The sequence below is a fragment of the Rattus norvegicus genome, chromosome 12 (genome assembly GCF_036323735.1).
Source record: "Rattus norvegicus strain BN/NHsdMcwi chromosome 12, GRCr8, whole genome shotgun sequence".
NCBI lineage: Eukaryota > Metazoa > Chordata > Mammalia > Rodentia > Muridae > Rattus > Rattus norvegicus.
Window position 1 is genome coordinate 49376539 of NC_086030.1, and position 21939 is coordinate 49398477.

General features: G+C 49.2%; 1 protein-coding gene across 2 annotated transcripts in view; it reads left to right on the plus strand.

Moving 5' to 3' along the window:
- Positions 1–19265, plus strand: part of Grk3 (G protein-coupled receptor kinase 3) — a 110576-nt gene extending 91311 nt beyond the window's left edge. Inside the window, exons 14-21 of one of the 2 annotated variants that reach the window (XM_039089109.2) lie at positions 1895–1961; positions 2859–2959; positions 5942–6008; positions 7185–7280; positions 9899–10061; positions 11271–11407; positions 13638–13751; positions 14588–19265. In XM_039089109.2, the coding sequence (XP_038945037.1) occupies positions 1895–1961; positions 2859–2959; positions 5942–6008; positions 7185–7280; positions 9899–10061; positions 11271–11407; positions 13638–13751; positions 14588–14689 (847 nt within the window). In that variant the 3' untranslated portion in view covers positions 14690–19265. 2 annotated transcript variants of the gene reach the window in all.
- The last annotated feature ends 2674 nt before the right edge of the window (positions 19266–21939 follow it).

Genomic DNA, 21939 nt, shown 5'->3' on the forward strand with positions numbered 1-21939 from the left:
CAGGGTCACTGCATACTCGAGCCTTAGTGTCAGGAAGTCCCAGCCCTAGCTGGCCCCTCATCAATTTCAAATGCACAGATAGGCCATCGGTTCTAACTTGCAAATTTTAAATGCTGTTTAGTGACTAAAATTTCCCTTGAAAGCAGAATTTCAAAGACACAAAAGTGTGGCTCACACTTTAAATCCCAGCATACTGGAAGCTAAGGCAGTATTCCAGAGAGTTTGAGGGCAGCTTGAATTGCATAGAGACCCCTCCTTGTGTTTGTATGTGTTTGTGTGTGTGTGTGTGTGTGTGTGTGTATGTGTCTATATGTGTGATGTGTGTCTGCCCATGTGTGATGTGTGTTTGCATATGTGTATGCGTGCACACGTCTATGAATTTGTGTGTATGTCCACTCGTGTGTAGTGTGTGTGCATGTGTGTATGTGTGTGTGCGTGTATATGTGTATGTATGCACACATTTATGAATTTGTGTGTGTGCGTGTCCACCCACGTGTAGTCTGTGTGCATGTATGTATGTGTATGTGTGTGTATGAATGCGTGTGTATGTGGGGGGTGTGTGTTATATGACTATATAGCTCTCCCAGATGATTATGCAAAACTTCACATGGAGCACACCACAGACCTGCAGAGCCACGTTCACCCGCATCAAGGCTGTAGAAGCAGCACCATCAGCAGAGCCATCGATGGAGACAATACAGAATTGTTTTTCAGCCACAAGAGAAAATGAAGTTCGGCTGGTTGTAGTAAAATGGCTGCCTGGGATCTAATCACACAAAGCAAACCGAGTCGGTCCCAGGAAGACAAATGTTACATGTGTCCTGTTACTGTGGCCGACTTTAGAGAGACATAAAAACCACATATGTGGGGCTGGGGATTTAGCTCAGTGGTAGAGCGCTTACCTAGGAAGCGCAAGGCCCTGGGTTCGGTCCCCAGCTCCGAAAAAAAGAACCAAAAAAAAAAAAAAACCCACATATGTGCAAATTACAGGAAAGAGTTGAGACTGGGGAGCAGAGGGGAGGAAAGGGGTGCATGGGGACAGTAGGAGGAATGGGGAGGGGGGAGAGAGGAGAGGAGGGAGGGGGAAGGGCAGGAGAAGCAGGGGGAGCAGGGCAACATTGTGCATGCGCCTGAAAATCGCCTGGTGTGACTCTGTATGAGGATATCAGCTTAAAACGTAACAGGAAGAAATATAAACAACACAGCAAAGGGGAGTCTTTTCCGTAGCTTACCGAGCTCTTACCTGACAACTGTCCTACTTGGCACCTACCGTATACTGCCACACTCTTGGTTCCTCACACTCTGTGGGACATGCAGCCTGAGCCATTGTCCGCAGGTGGGCATGGATATGGAAGGTTTGTGTGGTCAGGTCAGAATCAACCCCAGCTCCCCACCCCACCCCACCCCCGCTCCACCCAGTAGGGGGGGCACATTTAGGCCTTCTGGTATGGTCCTTTGCCACAGAGGCTGTGTTTATGTGCGGGCACCCTGACTCCTAGGCTGATCCACACTTACCTGGGGGATCTTTGGTGGGATCCAGACTGTTTTAGGAGCCAGACTGCAGAAGTCTGCACTGTAGCAATAGCAGCTCCCACCCCCACCGCCATCCCCCACCCCAGTCCCCCCGTCACATGACTGCCTGGGGCCTATGTTCTGCTGGCGATTTTTAGTTCAGTATCTTACTGCCACAATGACCCCGTTACTGCAGTGAGGACCAGCGACATGTCTGGCATGTTCAGGACCCAGTGTAATCTGGGGCTAGGCTTTGCTTCCAGAAATGGCGAGTGTTTGTGATCTCTGAACATAGATGTATCTTATGTTACCGATATATTAGTCAGCGCCGGTGCCAGTTATCAAAGCCGTGTTCTAATAGAATGTTCTCTTATCTTGACAGCCACAGCCCTTTCAGGCAGCATAAAACCAAAGACAAGCATGAGATAGACCGCATGACCCTGACCGTGGTAAGACGATTACAGAGAGAATTTCCCGTGTCTCATAAATATGCCGATAAGGTACCACAGGGCTGGAGAGATGGCCCCGTGGATAAAGAGGTTGCCTCATAAATCTAGGTCCTGTGTTCTTAATCCCAGAACCCCCACAAAATCTAGGTACAGTGGCTGCATTTGTAATAGCAGGAGGGCTACGAATTGTCTGGTGAAGATAGGGAAATCTTCAGAAGTTGAGGGCTCCTCCTCACCCTGGTGTGCACAGCAAAAAAGGTAACAAAGACACCAGGTGGAAGACAAGGTCGGTCACCCAAGGCTGCCCTCCTACCTTACATGGGCCCTGTGGCACCCATGCACCCACACCTATTTGAATACCCTAGGTGTCTTGATTCATTGATAATGGATACAAAGTAATGATAAAGACAGATAAAAAAACCACATAATGTTACATAGTGTAGAAAATACTCAAACAATATTATGTGATGTAACACATAGATAAAACATAAAATGTATCATGCAACATTTGTAAAATACTGCAGGCACAACACGAGAATCGCATAGCTAGAATAATACATGAAGATACCCATTCCTAGTGGAAATTTTGAAAGGAAAAGTTAGCGAGCAGAAATACAGGTCAGGGCAAAAGATGGGATTTTCAAATAAACAGAGTTGGATGTGGGTGGTGGGGAGCAAGCATGGCCGCCAGATAAATGAAGCAATAACCCCCATACAGGAGAGGTCAGGGCTGCAGGCTCTTCAGACCTGCCAAAACCAATCAGTAACTATTTGAGGCTTAATGTTAATCTGGTATAATTTGGCTCCTCCTTTTCCTAAGGGGCAGCCTTGACTTGGGTTGGGTCTGAGGCCACTGTCTTAGGATGGACCTTTGAAATGTGTTTCTTCTCTCCTTAGAACGTGCAGCTTCCAGATGCCTTCTCCCCTGAGCTGAGGTCCCTCTTGGAGGGTTTGCTCCAGCGGGATGTGAGCCAGCGACTGGGCTGCTGCGGAGGAGGGTGGGCCATCTTTCAGAGTCTCCACTCCAAAGGAAAAGGCTGGTCTCTTGTATCAAGTCGCTAGGAGTCCCCGTCATCCACTGGGGGGGGGGGGGTCATGTTGGTCAGTTGGTTGTCCATCCTGTTGCCCTTTCAACACCAGATGGAAATGCCCCAAGGGAGCAGACGTTTGCCTCTGCTCATGGTTTCAGAGGGGTCTGAAGTCAAGGCACAGGACCAGTCCTCAGTGGGCGGTGTGGGCGGGGCTTGTACCTCAGTAGAGCAGGAAGCAGAGATGGGGGAACTGGAGGATTTTCTTCAAAGTAAATCTCTTCTTGGAGTCAAGCCCCACTTGCTAAAAACTTCAGTCTCCGCCCCCCCCCCCTTAGTATTGCCAGCTGGGAAACCAGTGTTCAAACAGCTGGTGAGGGGAGGGAGGAAGATGGGAGAAGGGAGGTGTGGGAACAGGAAGAGGAGGGGAGAAGGGAGGGAGGAGAGGAGGAGGGGAGAACAGAGGGAGAAGGGAGAGGAGGAGGGAGGAGAGGGAAGAGGAGGGAGGAAGAGGAGAGGGGAAGAGAGAGGGGGAGGGTCCATTTTTCCACGTTCTGTGAGAACTAAGCACAGCCTTTCTCTTCCTTTCATCATCCCTGTGTCTCTTGGGTCTCCTGGGTCTGCTGTTTACCTGACCTAAGCCCCCATCTTTTAGCTGCAATGTGTTCCCAAGTAGCTGCCCCTTAGAGGGGACTGAGGGGTGAACGCTCCCCCTCAGATCAGCCTAACATTGCAGTTATGCAGATGCCTCTGAAGCTCCAAGGCTGTGGCTTTATGCTCTTAGCTCTGCTCTGGATGCCTGGGGTTTCTCCAAGGCTGGTGTTCCTCAGGAGATGTGTGCCATCTCCGCCCACCCTACCCAATTTCTGTTATGATTGGCAGAATGATCCTCTGAGCTCCTGATCTCCTGTGTCAGCTATCTTTTTCCCTTTGATTCCTTATTTCACTCTCTGCTTGTTTAGATCCCTAACTCATCTATTGATTTTTTTTTTAAAGTTCTTTGGGAAGTTTGGTTTCTCAAATGTCAAATCTTCCAGGGCTTTCCCTCCTATTCGAATATGCAGCTGGTTGTGGGGACTTGAGAATTCAGGGGTGGGGACAAGGTTTGGTGTGGGGATGAGTGTACACGTGTGTGTGGTGTGTCTCTTTGAAGAATTCCAGTCCTGATGAGCATGTGTGCATACACTCATGCCCCCACACACACACATATGCACACACATGCACACACAGACACACGCACCTAGATACACACGCATACACACATGTGCACATACACAAGAACATACATATGCACACATATATGCACGTACACATGAAAATACACATGCACACACACATGCGCACACACATCTGCCTCTGCACAGCCCCTCTTGCTTGTATCTCTGATGGACATGTGTGTCTGTGCTTAACCCAGTATTTCCTGTGACGTCAGGGGAGGGAAGAAGCCGGACTAGAGTCCAGCCCCCTTGCTAGTTTGCCTGTTACATATTCAGCCTGCTGTGTATAGACAGCAGAGGGTACAGGCAGGAAACAGACAAGGCCTCTCAGATGTTGCTACTGAGGACATGGATACCAGCCTTGCCTGGGGTCCTTCATCAGCTCAGGATTTGGTCTGGGAGGAGCTCTGAGGGAAACAGTCACAGCAGTGAGCTGGAGGTGATACACTGAGCGCCATGTTGTAAGGAGAGGTAGTCCCAGGTTTGAGCATTGCATATAAGGGGCTTTGGAGGGATGGAGGTCTTGGAGGGGGCACTCCATACTACTGTGACTAAGGAGGGCAATGTCTTTGGAGTCTCCGAGGGTGGAGGAGGGGCTGGGGGAAGAATAGCTCTTAGGGGCATTCTGAGTGAGTGCTCAAAGCTGTAAGATCTGGAGCTGGGTGCTAGAGCCAAGGCACAGCTGAGGACCAGGCCACAGTAGCCATTGCTGGTGCAGGGAGACGAGGCTGGACTCAGCATGTGGTTTCTGACTCAGCATGTGGTTTCTGTTGTGTGACCTCAGCCTTGATCCTGACCTTCAAGGAGTTTGTTTATCCGGCTGATCGGAGTGGGGGGGGGGCAGTACATGGGCTATGTGTGGGGTTTTCATCTAAGTCAGTGCTGGAGGCTTCACTGGCCCGCCCTTTTCCTGTTGTTCTGTCCAACATGGTTGATTGATATTTGTGGAGATGCTTTAACATGATCCTCTCTCGAGCCGCTCTTCTTCAAACTGTGTTGTTGCATGCAACTACACGGTACGGATGCACATGTGTGTATCCGTGGGGACTGCCGGGCTGTCTTAAGCTGCAGTGTACATCTGGGCAAACGTGACATGTCTCCAATCACTGCAGTGCTGTCTGTGGTTTCTGAAAGACCACACACACAGACACGCACACAGACACACACAGAGTTGCATATGTATATGCGTACATGTGCATGTAACTCTGTCTCTCTTTTGTGTATGTACATGTGTGTGTGACCCTCTCTGTATGTGTACACATGCTTTCTTGTGCACCTGTGTGTATGTGCACATGTGCATTTGACTGTGTGTGTACATGTACATGTGACTCTCTATGCATATGTGTGTGAGCGTGTGTGTGTGTGTGTGTGTGTGTGTGTGTGTGTGTGTGTGTGTACCCAAGATCAATGGGTGTCTTCCTTGATGGATCTATACCTTATATACTGAGGCAGGTCTCTCCCTAGAACCCAAGGCTTCCTGATTGGGTTTAGCTGCATGCCCTGGGGGCATCCCAGGTCTCTGCTTCTCAATACTGTGCCAGCCTGACATTTACACAGGAGCCAGGGATCCCGATCAGGTTCCCATGCTCACACCTTAAGAGCTTTACCATCTGAGCCATTTTTCAGCCTGCTTTTGGTTTCTGGAGGAGATGGAAGGTTCCCTGTGGTTCTTACTGGGAGACAGTTTGGCACACCACCTGTCCTCAGGACTCATACTCTCTCTCCTCATCCCCAGGGCACGAGAGTTGAAGGAGCACATCTTCTTCAAGGGCATCGACTGGCAGTATGTGTACTTACGGAAGGTATCCCTCCAAACCCTCTGACCCCGCTCTCTGTGTCTCTCTGCTGCTGGTCTCCTGACTCTGTCCCTCCAGAGTCCCCACCCACACCAATCCTGCCATGTCAACACCTTCTGCCTGGACTCATCGACACACAGGAGTCCTCCACCCATGGGGAAGGCTCCTCTTCCTCTTCCCCCTTTTTTTCCCATATAGTCCAGATGCGCCTTAATTTTACATCTGTGGTTCAGCTAGCCATGGATAAAAAGTATTCAGGGAAAAGGAAAAACAACGCAGATGTGCTGAGCACGTGTGGACTCCCTCCTGGTCATTAAGGTCATGACGGCACAGACTGAGCACTGTCCCCAGGGCATTCACACTGTCACCCAGAGATTAACATCTCCAGAGGGTGTGCGCAGGCTGTGTGCAAAGCCTCGCTGCTCGCCTGTGGACCTTGTAGCCAAGCCATGGCCTGGATAGGTCCTCTGCAGGTGCTGAGAGGCAACCCTATGAAAAGTTTGGTAATCTCCTCTCAACAAATGAATAGAAGGCACAATCAGCCATTCTCCGGCTGAGATGTGTGTAGAGTGAGACTCACACGTGCAAGGGACATCCGACTTGAACGTAGATGTTTTCTGGCTCCTTCGTACCTAATCTTTAAAATCCTTTTATTTAATGTTTTTGTTTCTGATGTTGTTTTATGCTGGAGCTGTAAATCAGGCCTGTCTCCCACTAAGCAAGTCCTTTCCCATGGAGCCGCACCCCTCCCCCTTTCCCTTATTTTAAGTTTCGCTGGTATTCTCTTTGGTCCAGGGAACCATCCTGGTTAAATTTTTAAAGTCTATTTGGAGCCTGCTGCAGAGTGATAACCGTTTCTACAGGGAGGGGGGACTGCCTGCCTACCCTGCCTTGCTCCAATCACCCAGGCAGCCAACACTGATGAGGGCTGGCAGTGTGGGCCTCTGGGTGGACTGCCCTTTCTGGGCATGCATTTTCTGAAGGCCGGGTTGTGTTCTTTTTTTTTTTTTTTCTTTTCTTTTTTTTCGGAGCTGGGGACCGAACCCAGGGCCTTGCGCTTACTAGGCAAGCGCTCTTCCACTGTGCCAAATCCCCAACTCCTGTGTCCTTTTTATAGACTGTTGTCTTGGTGTATACAGGTCAGCCGGTAACCTGGCCTTACCTATTTGTTGGATCTTGTAGTACCCGCCACCCCTAATCCCTCCTCGGGGAGAGGTCAATGCCGCAGACGCCTTTGATATTGGCTCGTTTGATGAAGAAGATACCAAAGGCATTAAGGTACAAATTCTTCCGGGGGTGGGATTTTTCCTAAGAACCACTTCGGTGTGGGGTTGGCTCAGCAGGCACTCTACGAGGGTGGGCCTACATCCCTGGCCTCTGAACTCACTCTGCAGCCTAGAGGGTCTTGGACCCCAGGTTCTCCTCGGCCTCCCCAGTGCTGGGGTAACAGGCCAACCATCTTTCCTGGCTCGAGGAATCCATTAAACTTAGCAATGGCTTTAGTTTTACCCTCGAAGCCTCAGCCGCTTCCTCTGTTCCAATCATTTCGCAGGGAGGACTCCTGTCCCTATGACTGACATGCGGTCTTTGCAGTTGAAAATCCAACTTGGGAGTGAGAGACCGTTCTGCCTAGAGCAGAATGCCTTGGCTTTCATGCTTCCAAGTCTAGGTTCTCCCAGTGTCAGGAGAGACTGTGCAGACAGCAGGAATCTTTGCCCTTGTCGATCAAGGGTGAATCGAGTGTGGTCTAGCATCATTCCCTGCATTTTCCAGACACTGGTGCGTGACTCTAGTTTTCCAAGTGGAGACAAGACAGGGAGTGAGTCATGAGGGAAAATTACCATCTTCAAACTCCCAAGTCAGCAGGTCACCGCCTGCCTGACAGCCTGTCATTTGCCCGGACTCTGGTGGCTTATCCCCAGGCCTGGCTCTTCTCTGCGGCTTGAGTGCACTCCCGCCAGTGCAGGCACCTTCTTACCCTAAAAGTGTCTCTTCCAGCCACAGGCCACGGTTCTGAGTGTCAAACTCACACCTGCTGCCTAGAGAGAGAACAATCCGGTGCCAAGTCCGAATCTGATAGGCTGCTATCATGGGGACTCCCAGAACAGGAGTGTTGAGGGCAGTGTGAAGGCAGCGGCTGGGGAAAAACGTGGCAGGAGTCAGAAGCAGTTGTGCAGAGGGGCAACCGGGCAGAGCCAGAGGCTCCTAGGGAGGAAGCTGACCCCAGGAGACCAGGGCTGTTACAGTGTAACCCCCAGTATGGAGCTTGTGTCGGGCAAAGAGCCCACAGCACCATTGATGCCAGCTCAGATCCACTTTTATGAGGTTTGGATCAGTGACCTGGGGCGGCTGGAGGCCAGCACACTCCTCTAAGGCTTTCACACCTGACTGGCAGGTGTGCAGGTACCAAACGTGGTGGTGCTACAGTAAGGTCAGTCCACTTCCAGATCCACTCAAACATTTCGGCAGTCACGATAGAATTTTCCCATCAGATGCAAGGCTGCCTGTCAAAGGTGCTAGAGGCAAAATCCCGGGCTCAAAGATGATGCTTCTTGGCTGATGTGTGTGAGCCTCAAGCTTCCATCTCCCCACCTGTGATACAGGTGGTGGTTAAGCCTCCAGACATACAGTCAGTACTTAACCAGATAGGATCTTCTACGTCGTGGCTCTGGAAAGAGCATTGGGGTTGGGAGCGGAGGGAGCAGGGAGACCACCTCTGTGGCCAGCATGAAGTGGGGAGCCAGAGCAGTGGCCAGGGAGGGAGCTGGGAATATCTCCATACTGTATGGTTTAAAACACTGGAGAGACATGGTTGTTTGTTTTCAGCTGGGCTTTTGATTTTCTTTTCCCTCTTTAGAAGCGTTTCATGATCTCATGTCAACATAAATTCCCCTCTTCTAATTTATTTCTTCCTCAGTTTTTTTTCTTTTAATTTGAGATGAGTTTCTGCTATATATTCCAGGATGGCATCAAACTTGGCATGTAGCCCAGGCTAGCCTTGAAGGAGTAATCCCTCCTTGCTTCAGTCACAGGTGCGCCCTGTCCTGCTGGCCTAGTTCATATTAACAGCCTGGGCAAAGTACACAAGTGAACTTTCAGAAATTCCAGGAGATGAGGCCATGTGTCTGTAAACACTGGTGGTGGTTTTGGGAATGCAGTGTGTGTGTCTACTCTGGCCAGGGACTTCCTAGGCTGTGTCATCCTAAGGGTGCCCAGAGCGTGCGCCAGTGCGCACACACACACACACACACACACACACACACACACACACACACACAATACACATGCACACACATGTACATAGACACATGCTTGTACACATACATGATATACATGTACATACATACATTTGCACACCTACATAAACACACACATGTGTATATGCACATATACATGCATACACACATTGTCACACATGTACACATATACATGCCCACACATACATTCTCATATATATACACACATACATATATATGCACATATATACACAGACACATGTACTTCCATACATATTTACATACATAGGAATAGATATACCACTTACACATACACAAATTTTTTTTTAAAAAACTAATTAAAAAAAACTTAACATATGTTCTTTTTTATTGGCAAAAACACCTGATGCTATTGAACTAGGCCCAGGCTGCTTGGCTGGGAGCCACAGTGAAGCCCTCCCTGAATGTGGTCATGGCGGGCTCCCAGTGGCCACGGTGCTGGCTGCCCTGCACTTGGGAAAGTGCTGGAGCACAGCCTATTCTTCTTCTTTTTTTTTTTTCTTTTCTTTTCTTTTCTTTTTTTGGAGCTGGGGACCGAACCCAGGGCCTTGCACTTGCTAGGCAAGCGCTCTACCACTGAGCCAAATCCCCAGCCCAGCCTCTTCTTTCCTACACACCCAGCTGTTGGACTGCGACCAGGACCTCTATAAGAACTTCCCGCTGGTGATTTCTGAGCGCTGGCAGCAGGAAGTAGTGGAGACCATCTACGACGCCGTCAATGCCGAAACTGATAAAATTGAGGCCAGGAAGAAGGCTAAAAATAAACAGCTTTGTCAAGAAGAAGGTAAAATGCCGTGGCCCCCGTGTCATCCAGTCCTTCCTGGCTGAGGAAAGAGCACACCAAACTTAGGGTTCATGTGGATTTGAAGGGCCAGCCTGGGTTTCTTAAAAAAAAAAAAAACAAACCTCCAGTCACCAGGTGGACGCAAGTGCCCACTGAGGCCGGCAGTGATGTCTCAGTTCTGGGGTACCCCCACCCCTGGAACTTGGGAGCAGGCTTGAAAATTTAGTTCTTGGAGATAGAGGATCACAGAGTCAGGAACAGGCCCGTGGAGATTCCAAAAGTCTCTGTCACGGGAGTATACAGAGTACAGCACCAGTATCCAGGACAAAAAATACATTTAAGTCTGCTCAGACATGGAAGACTGTGTCAGAAGGCTCTGTGGACCCCCAACAACTGCTGGTCTCCACTGTCCTTTGCTTTCTCTCCATCTCGGAGAACACGTGGGTCTCAGCCTTTTGAGGGTGATCTGACTCTCTCCAGAGAGTAAATTCCAAGGGTGGGTGAGTTTTATCTCTTTATTATTTGTTGTTTCTGATGCTCACAAAGCACAGCCCCATTCCTAGCCTCCTGGGCATCCTGGGCACATTGAAGGAGGAGTGGGTGATTTTAACACAACCACAGAAGCTTTGATGAATGTTTTGAAACAGCCCCAGTTTTCCTTAAACAATGCACCAACTTAGAGATACAGTCAGTGCCCAGCATGGGTCTGAGCTGCTTCAGTGAACTGAGGATGCGTCTGCTGTGACTGCCACCTTAACATTAGAGAGAAAAGGCCTGGCTTCAGAATGATTCACAGAATGAAACTGGATTAAGAGTCCAGTGGCAATAGGACTTTGGAGAGATTTCACAATTAAGCAGTCTCTGTTAAACAACAGAGTAGTCGTTATTATATGTATAGGTTAAAAAAAAATGGACTGGGAGCAAACCTTTGCCCTGTCAGAGATCTTCAGGTTCCGAGAGCCTGAGACCTGAGCTCCCAGGTCCTGTGTATCCAAATGGTGTTCAAAATGATTTACTTTGTAGAGATGTGTGCCCCCCTTCCAGTCCCAGTGCTCAAAATGAGTTACTTTGTAGAGGCCTGTACCCCTCCTCCAGTCCCAGTGCTCAAAATGAGTTACTTTGTAGAGACCTGAGCTCTTTCTCCAACCTCAGAGCCTGCTAAAGTAGCTTTAGTAGCGCTAAAGTAATATTGTGTCTTTTAACCCCCAGATTATGCCATGGGGAAGGACTGCATCATGCACGGATACATGCTGAAGCTGGGGAACCCCTTTCTCACACAGTGGCAAAGACGTTATTTTTACCTGTTTCCCAACAGACTGGAGTGGAGAGGAGAGGGCGAGTCTCGGGTAAGTCCCAGGGGTGGGCCCTGAGCAGCCTTGGGGTACAGCAGCTCCCTCATACTGCTTCAAATCCATTGTCGCTAGTGTCTAGGGTTGCTGTCGTCCAAGTAACTTGTGTCCTTCCTCGAATAAGATACAGGTGTCATTTGAAAGACTGAGACCAAGTCCAGTAGCCTAGGGGTGGGGTGGGGGTACGGAATGGAGGCTGGAGTGGGGAATGGGTGGGCTGGGAGAAGAACAAAGCAGGGAGAGGGCCATCCCAGCTCTTTGCTCTCAGGGCTTGGAATACCCCATGATACCTCTCCGGGCCTCAGTTTCCTCATTATGAAGTTGGAGATACAGAAAGCCTCAGAGCTCCCATTAATTACTGCAGGCATACCCAAGGCTAGGTTCTGTAAACAAACTCAATGGTTTAGTGGTTTCCAGGGTCCAACACTGGATTTACTAAGAGCAGGGCAGCCAAGGGCATAGACAGTTCACTGTGGGTGGGGAGGGATGCTGACTCAGTATGCCTGTGCTCTCTCAGTCACTTCCCCAGGTCAGATTATGTGAAGTGTCACTAGTGGGCTCTACAGTGGGCTGGCTAGGACGCCAACCCATGCTGTCTGCACCCTACTGAGAATCTGTAGGCAAATTCACAGTTCCTCAGAGCCTTTCTCAAGTTACTGTTAGCTAAGGGACAAGTCAGGCTGTTTTATTAAACACCCACCATGTGAGAGGCTCAGGAAGGAATTCCCCTGGGTGGACAGTGCAGGGAGGCAGGATAGGGTTCAGTCCTGTGAGTGCAGGTGTGGTTCGTCCCAGGGTCAGGACATGGTTTGTGTGTATTGGGAGGCAGGGCTGAGGTCCAGCAGGGCCTCAGTCAGTGAAGCCAAACAGGAGGCTCAACTCCTTTATCCTGACTATGAGCCTTGGTGTTTGCTAACTGCTGAAGTCCAAGACAGTTATGAGTGGTGGCAGTAGCCCATGGTCACCTTACTGCTGTGCCAGATTAAAGTCAGTAAGACTTGATGCCCTCAAGTCAGGTGTTTTATGGGTGCCCCAAGATGCAGTTCTATGCTGGCAGGGCAGACAGTCCTCTACAAGCCTCACAGTGGAGAGGAGGCCACAAACTGTCTCATTGCAATGGAGTCTCTCTCTCTCTCTCCCTCTGTCCCTCTCCCCCTCTCTATCTCTCTCGCTGTCTCTATATGTCTGTTTCTCTGTCTCTGTCTCTCTCTGCCTCTTTGTCTCTATCTTTGTCTCTCTTTGTTTCTGTCCTTCTGTCTCAGTCTCTCCTGTCTCTCTCTGTGCCTCTCACTGTTTCTGTCTCTATATGCTGTCTGTCTCTCTGTCTTTTTCTCACTCTGCTCTTTTTCTCCGTGTCTTTCTCTTTGTTTCTGTCTCTCTATCTCTGTCCCTCTTTGCCTCTGTGTTTTTGTCTCTTTGTCTCTCTCTTTGTCTGTTTCTGTTTATCTCTGTCTCTGTCTCTCTCTCTTTATCTGTCTCTCTCTGCCTCTCTGTCTCTCGCTCTCTTGCTCCATTCAGTGTTCTGTGAGAAGCTGGGCAGTCCCTGAGGTAGATCTGTCAGAACGAACAGAGGAATAAAGAGCAGAGGAGGGTCTCATGATTCTTATTCACTCCAGATTTCTATAGAATTTATCTAAAATATAAACAAACCACCTCCCCTGATTAGGAAGGCACTTGTGATGGCCTCCTGCAGAGCCGTCACACTAGATGTCCTGTCAGGATCCTGTAAGAATCCTACCTGCATATAGGTCTTTTGGACACAGATCAAAATAGCTATGGTGTCTTAGCCCATCCCCATGCTCACTGTTCTGATAATGGCTGGACAGTGGCAGATGCCTCTGTGACATGTGATGTGGCCCTACACACTCACAGTTGCCCAAACCAACACTCATCCAGAACTCTGGGCCACAGGCCCTTGCAGATCAACACTGCCTTCCACAATACCAGGCCACAGGCCTTCACAGACCAACATTGCCATCTTCAACATCAGGCCAGGGGCCCTCACAGAAGCATGGCTGTCCTGGAGTTTCACTTTGAACTTTGTGTGTGTGTGTGTGTGTGTGTGTGTGTGTGTGTGTGTGTGTGTGTGATTTATGGCCATTCTCCTTATTTCTAGACTATCAGGCAAGAAAGGAAAAAAGATGCTATTTTCTTTTGAACACGTACTCTTTGACTTATCCCAAGAGATCACCAAATACCAAAGTGATTGTTAACTATTTGTGTTTAGCAAAATCTACTGACCATGGAACAGATCATGTCTGTGGAGGAGACCCAAATTAAAGACAGAAAATGCATTTTACTCAGGGTAAAAGGAGGGAAGCAGTTTGTTTTGCAATGTGAGGTAAGATTTTTAAATTAATTAATTTACATCCCAAGTGCTGCCCCCCATTCCCCTCTCATGGGTTTCTTCCCCTCTCCCCTCTCCCCTTCACTTCTGAGAAGGTCTGTGTCCCCTGCACACCCCAAGTCTCTGCAGGATTATGGTAGGATAAGGGTTTTTTATTTGTTTTTTGTTTGTTTGTTTGTTTGTTTTCTTTTTTTTCTTTTCTTCTTTTTTTTTTTTAAGACTTATTTATTCATGTGAGTATACTGTAGCTGTTTTCAGGCAGACCAGAAGAGGGCATCAGATCCCATTACAGATGGTTGTGAGCCACCATGTGGTTGCTGGGAAATGAACTCAGGACCTTTGGAAGAGCAGACAGTGCTCTTAACCGCTGAGCCATGTCTCCAGCCCGAGATCAGTTTTTATTGACATCCTCTCACTAAAAACAGTGGTTATGGCCACTGTCCCCAAGCTTCCCCTTGTCCCTCTCATAGATTTAAGTGTGTAGGGTTTAGGTAAATTAACCCCAGTGTACCAAGTCTCACACACACACACACACACACACACACACACACACACACACACACACACACGTGTTTTCATAGAGCAGAGGCAGAGAAGCCCATAGAACAAGGTCAGGCTCTTACTATGTGGTCCAGGGTGGCTGGGAACTCCGGTCTCTCCTAGCTTGTGCTGACACCCTCCTTAAGTATCAGATCCCCTCCCCCAACTCTTATTCTATAAACTGTGGTTTTAGGACCCAGAGAAAAACCCCCAAATAGATTAAGGCAGTAGATACGGCACAGGAGGTCCACTGGAAGAGCCCAGAGCCAGCTTTCCCTCTGTCTCACCAGGTTCCAGGGTACCTGAGGGTAGGGGTCATGCTGCCTGCACTGAAGTGTTGGCAGATGAGCAGACACACCCCAAATTCTCACCTACGTCTCTGTGCAGAGTGACCCCGAGTTTGCACAGTGGCTGAAAGAGCTGACGTGCACCTTCAACGAGGCCCAGAGACTGCTGCGCCGCGCCCCCAAGTTCCTCAACAAACCACGTGCCGCCATCCTGGAGTTCTCCAAGCCACCGCTGTGTCACAGAAATAGCAGCGGCCTCTGAACCACAGAGCAGCAGGGCCTGAAGGAGGCCCCCCCCCCCCGGCTCTTCAGCCCAGCAGTGGAATGGAGCCACGGGGAACCGTGTGGGGCTGAGACACAGTGGCTCTGAGCACTGGGCTGCTCCAGGCTGAGGAGGCCCACAACACCGGGGTGGCCCTTCAGGAACTAGGACATCCTTGGGGCTGGCCTATCCACACTCGAAATTACTGAAGAAGCAGAGGCATTTTTCTGTGCAACCCTCTCACTTTGGTATCCATGGACCCAGAACGTAAAATGGTTCTTACCTCTCAAGCTTTTATGTCTGGCAGGGAGCATATCCAGGGTGGGATCACAGTCTCTGGGACTACGGTGGCCTGTCCCAGACATTGCTGTGTCTTGAGTGCCTGCCTGAAGTGTGGGGGCTGAGGCTCCAGATCCTGGAGGAGGGTCTCTGTAGGTCAGGGCTGACACCTTGCTGTCCCTGAGGTGATGAGGTAGCTCTGAGCATCATGTGCACTTCCCGCCTCTGATGGCTTCTTTCCAGAGATGCTAGTCAGAGGGAAGAGGTAGGAAGTTCCCTGGAGGAGACTCATGGCATCCATCACAGCCATTTCTGGTGCGCATGACTGGAGGATGCCCCAGGACTTCAAGCAGAACCTAGGTAACCCACCAGACAGTGTCCCTCATGCATGGCACGCATGTACTCGGGTCGGGGTCTCCATGATGGTTAGGTCTATGACAGAGTCCTGCTGCTCCCTCTGTTTGACCTGGGGGAGCATCTGAGGATGTGCCCAGGGTGGAGAAGAATTGCTGCCTTGCTTTCAGTACACTGGTGGGTGACAATGTCCAGAGGTACCCTGTACACCCTGGCATGCCCCACACCTTTCTGTCCCTAATGCACTGTGTGCTGGGTTATTCTGACAGAGGCAGCAGTTTGCCCAGCCCCCTTCCCCTTAAAGGTGGCTTTCTTCGCTGCTGCCCTGAATTAATGCTGGGGCCCCATGTCACCACACTGAGAAGTCCTGCAAGGTCTCTGTGGATTTGTCCAATTCCTGGGGGGCGGTGTTACTGAGTCTCTAGATGAACTCCTGAGCACATGAAGAAACCTGACCGCAGAATTCTTTGCGTTCTGTCCTGGATCTTCCTGACAGTTCCCAGTGTGTATTATGTTCCCGTGCTGGGAAAATACGGTGTTTATTTATTTTTATGTTTTTTTTTAACTGCAATTACCTTTTGAGAGTTTGGAAGATAATTTACCTAGAGGGTCTGTTATTCTGCAGGTGCATGAGGGACCTGTGAGGCTCAGTGCCTGTCTCGCCGCACATTCAGGGTTCAAGTTCGCAGACAGTGCCACGGTTCACTGCCTCCAGGGTGGGAATGTGGCGTCACCCTGCTTGGCTTAAAAGGCTAGCATTCAGATTCTACCACACACACGCACACGTAGTTAAGTATTATGGTTACTGTGTAGGCAGGATTAGAATAGACAGCTCACACGTGCTCAATGAGACCTGCAGGGGCGGAGGGCTGTATCTCTGGCCTCTTTAGGGCATATAGAGACCTCCCCCAACCCTCCAAATTGGGAGGGACCTTGACCCCAGCAGGTGTTGGGCTAGCCGTAAAAAAAAATCTCTCATTGGGGTTACAGCTATACCAAAGTCTTTTAAGATGACACAGGGTCATAGGATCCTGCACCTGCACAGTCACGCCAGACTGTCGTTGATATCATGTGTCATTTTTTTGGCCAAGTTAATTTTAAGACTCCTTCCCTTTTAGAAAAAAAAATATGTGTGTGTGTGTGTGTGTGTGTGTGTGTGTGTGTGTGCGCGCACGTGTGTATGTGTAAGGTGGGAGGTCTCCTACAAGTTCTCCTGCCTCAGACTCCAAGTAAACCATTTTGTCCCCCTCGACCCCACTTCCCTTAAAGACACAAGCAAAAGGGACGACAGACGGCCCTTGCCAGAGATTGGCTGGTGATGGATCTGCTAACGCCACCTTAGAGGCTGTCTTTCCACCCCAGCATGTGGCTAGGGTGTGTCCTGGGCCCATGGAGTGGAGGGAGAAGCCAGCTGGGGTTGGGATGCACAGCTCTTTGACAGTTTTCCATCATGCCAGCGGATCCCTAGATGTCTCTTGTACTTATATCCGTTACACAGGACCAGCCCTGTGTTCTGGTGACTCGGGTTTCCAGATTGGAGCGTTTAACATGATGGAGGGTGTTCCACGGGATGCTGTTTTTTATACAATTATGCTCTAAGTAGGCATAGTTTCATAAAGCAAGAATCAATGCACAAAGCCCAGAATATTAGATTATTTTAAAGCCGCTATGTGACACACACCAAATTAAAGCCTTTGGCAACCCCCAGTTTGTTTGTTTTAACCTAAAATGCCCGCTTGTCCTTGGGGCACCCCGCTTTTGCCTCTGGGCCATAATTAAATGTGATCTTTTGACAGAGGGACCTGTCTTGCTATTGATACAGGAGTGCGCACATGGATAAGCCCATTGGCTGACATTACAAACTGTGCGTGTAAAACCAGCAGTGAAGGATGGGTGGTGACCTACCAGGGAGAGGTGCTGCAGTCTCACAAACCCAGCCTTGATTGGCAGAGGCAGGAAGCTTGTGAGTTTGAGGCTAGCCTGGGCTACATAGCAAGACTCTGTCTTCAGAACACCAAGGGCTCTAGCATTAGCTCTGGGACCAAGGTCTTGCCTTACCTGTCCAAGGTTCTGGGTTCAATCCCCAAAGCAGGAAAAGGATGGGCAGCAGATCGTTAGACAACTAGTCAGATTTAGCTCTAGTGGTCGCCTTGACCTTGGCTATGCGCCTAGGAGAAGCTGCTCTTCTGAGGCCCCACTAGGCAGGATCGTTCACCAGTGGTCAGTATGTCAGAGCTCCTCAGAACTCACCATCTCCATTTCCTGAAAAGGAGAGTCTGCGGTAGGCTAAGGACAGAGGGAAAAGGCTTGGTTGGCTGATGGAAGCTACACACCTGGCATGAGGACCCACCAAGGAAGGAATGAGGGACACTCACGGGACACGCCCACAGCATCCCCAAGGGATTTTTGCACGGCTCGCTTGCTTCATTCCTGAGGCTGGGAGAAAGGTGCTACATGTTTTTCACTGGACGTTCCCAGGAAGGTTCCTCATCGGTGGTGCATCCAGGACACTGAGCCTGTCACCTGATACTGTGGCTGTGTAGCCCAGGCAGTCAGAGGCTGTGACCTAGTCGCTGCCCTTGAATGGGCTGCAGAGGTGTGTGTGTGTGTGTGTATGTGTGTGTGTGTGTGTGTGTGGGTGGGTGTGTGTGTGTGTGTCCGACTTAGATTGGGAGGACATCAGAATGACATCATGGCCTTCCTACGTGTTTAACTCCGTTTCCACTCGGAACTTTCATAATTTAAATTAAAAAAAAAAACAAAACAAAACACTTTTCTTTTCCTGAGTGAGGTTTACTCAAAAGTGTCATTTGCTCACATCCATTGTTAATAGGATCACTTTAACCCCATCGGTGGGTTCAGGCCTCTCTCCCTTTGTCTGTTTCTATAGGGATGAAGGACAGGAAGTCGTCTCAGTTCTTGATGGACATTAGCATTTTCTCTGTTGGGCACTTTTGTCTACTTAGAGGAATAAGAACACAGTACAGCACCTCAGACCAGCGGCCCCATTATTCAGGACATTGAGACAGGAGGATGACAAATCCCAGGACATCCTGGGCTAGGGGAAACCCTACCCTAGAAATAAACAGACTAAGAGTTGTTTTCAGACACAAATCAGGTGTGACTGTTCCTTCAAGCAACCAGGAGGCGCTGTGTTCCCAAGACATGGGAACCCAAGCATTTTAAATGGCCTCTAATTTAAAGGCAGCCACAGAGAGAGGGTTGGAAGTGTCCATCTTTGACGAAGGACAGACTCCCTTATAGCTAATTCAGATCCATGATATAGAGTTAGGTCTCCAGCATCTAATAGTCTGAGTCCCTTCTGGAAGCAAATACCTATGCATCCCTTTTTATTTTGCCCTAGATGTAAGACATCTTTGACAGCAACTTGAGGATGCAGCCATCATTCTGATTATCAACTGTGATTTTGTCCTCCCACCCCATTTCCTGGATTTTTACCTGCCCTGTGGTTATATGTGCTGTATGTGGTTTATAAATTCAACACTGGCTTTTTTTTTTTTAGTTCTGTCATTAAATTATATTTTTCTATGTTTTAAGTAATAGCACATCTGGCTTTTTCTGGTAACAGAGATGGATGGACCTGTAACCATGAGACAAGAGTTCTATTTTAGCACAAAAGCATTTTATATTATTTATTGGATCCCTACGTGCGTTCCCATGGAAACCATCTGTATTTCCGCTTCTTGTGATCTGTATGGTTTGTTATTTAAAGAGAGATGGCAGCCTTTTGTGTTGTCAAAACAATAAAACTGAGAGCTCCTATGAGCAGCGGCGTGAGGCTGACATCTCATTCCGCCCCCCCACGTGGACTGTCCTGAACCGAGGCACGCGTGTGGACTTTATCACGCATTACAGGTGGGTTGCTGGAAACTGACCTCCTCTAACTCTTTGACAGTCATGGAGGGGGCTGCACCCCAGGCTGGCCGCCAAGTTTGGAGAATGACCTTCAGAGTCAGTTTCTTAGGATGCTGATCTAGTTTTAAAGTCACCCTTGTCCAGTGGCCCTGTGAGCAGATTAAATAGATCCCTTCCCTAGCCAGCATGGCCTTGGGGGAGCCAGGGATGCCCAGGGAGTCTGGCCATGTCCATCAGTGCTATCCCCCGTTGGTCTTAATGGTCTTGATGTTCAGTAACCACACCAGCACAGCCCTCTCTTTTATCCATGACAAGTTGTGTTTAAAACTACACCGAGGAATAAGTGATTTAAACGTGCCTTCTTGCTCCTTTCTATTCAGAACAGTTTGGAAAATGGCATCATAGAGGCAAACGCTCATACCTAGGAATAAGCCTGACCAGCACTGTTTCTTATTTTAAATGGAGCCTCCGGGGTTTAGGTGGAATGGGATGAAGAATGGGGGACGGTCCCTTCCGGTTTATAGCTGCATACACTCTTGACTACACTCTTGGCTGAGCATGTGGCAGCATCAGAGAAGTTGATCGGTTTCGTACCATTCATAGCTATGGGAAACAAAGCCAGTGAACCGCCTGAACACTGTATGTAGAACACCAGCATTCATTTAGTCTCTTCAAGTACTCTAACTAGAGTCTGCAGTGCTATATAGAGCCCTTGTATTAGTCAAGGCCCTCCAGAGTCACAGAACGTATAGAATATCTCTCTCTATTGAGTGAATTTATTGTGTCTGCAATCGAACTCCCCAGCCATGGGCAGCTGTGAATGGGAAGTCCAAGAATCTAGTTTGTTGCTCAGTCCCATGAGGCTGGTTGTTTCAGCTGCTCTCCTGTAGAAGCAGGTTCCAACAGGTGTGCTGGTCAGGGAGAGCAAGCAGGTGAAGAAGAGTGAGTCTTCCTTCTTCCAATGTCCTTCTGCGCAGAAGGTGTGGCCCTGATTAAAGGTGTGTACCACCACGCCTGGATCTGGGACTTGTTTTGTCCTAGGCTGACCTTGAACTCACAGATCTCCTTGCCTCGGTCTCCTGGGTTTAAAGGCATGTACTACTTTGCCTGGGCCTAAGCTTTTCTTAGCCACTATGCCTCATGATCTCCATACCAAGATCCAGGTCAGACATCTGTGTCTTTCCAGCCTCAAGATCTGGATCACAGGTGAGCCCTCCAATTCTGGATTGTAATTCATCCCAGATATGGTCACATTGACAACCAGGAATAGCCATTACAGCCCTCCTGATAACATCTCAGGAGCAATTGAAGCAGATTCCCCACGTGAGACCATATGTGTTGCTCCAAGTCTCTGTTCGTTAGCCCTGGGCAGTGTCACAATCAATCTGTATTGTCACCAGCCCTGTGTGTGGTACCACAGTCGGTCCGTATCATCCTGCAGTAGAGTTCTAGAGCAGCGCAACTGGTTTTCTATGTTGGAAAATTGCTCATGTTGACCCCGCTGAAAAGGATCTGCATAAACGATGATGTCTAATCAGATACGCTGACCCCTGTCTGCCATTGAAGACTGCACCAAGTTGCTACAGTGTTGGTGACTCAATTTAAAGGATTCTGACTTTGGGGGAAATTGATATGGGACAACTCTGTAATAATGAAGAAGCCGACAGGCGTTACTGCTGATTCCGTTGCTCTCCCAGCTTACCCAGGCTCAGGGTTTTGGAGCCTCCCCAACCTTTCAAGACGAACACGAGTGCAGCATATGGAAAACCATGGCGCATCCCCAATCTGCTTCCAGGATGACTTGGGTTCCTTTCCTGGATGGAGAACTCCTTCCTAGCACACTGCCCCTACTGTTCAGAGCTGTGCGGAGCAGCTCTTAGATTCACGCCCCTTTAAGCCAGAGCTCCATGCCTTGGCTCCTTGGGCAGGACCATCCCTGGATCCACAGTCAGGGGTCAGTTAAATACTTCCTATCTTTGAACTGGATAGGAAAAGTCCTGTCTCTTGCTAATTAGGGAAGAAAGGAAGTCACCACTGGCCTGGCCACCACTGAGCCTCCCAGGAGTGTCTTAGTACTGACTTTAAAACTTTTCAACTAGTAGCTGGCGGTCTGTGTAGCCACCCTGTGGGCTGGAGGCATTACCTTGTGTGAGCTGACGTGTCTGTGACAAAGGCCGAAGAGCTCCTAGTCCTCTGGAATGCCACAGAAATCCCATCACCCCCTAGGTAATGGCGTGAAAGGGAACTGGCTTCCCTCCAAGGACACTCAACTCATCCCCAGCCAGTCACTTTAAATAACCTGGACCCATATCACTTTGAAACTCTCTCTCTCTCTCTCTCTCTCTCTCTCTCTCTCTCTGTGTGTGTGTGTGTGTGTGTGTGTGTGTGTGTGTGTGTGTGTGTGTGTGTAATGTCTTGGACTTGTTTTTACTATGGGAGTATTCATCTGTAGCCCTGTAGCATCGGGATATTTTTCACCAGGTTGTCTAGAAGAATATCAATGTGGAGAGGCTTTTGCAAGATATTGTCACTTGGGATGGTGCACCACACTATGGGCGTTCACACCTGAAAAACATGTTTATGT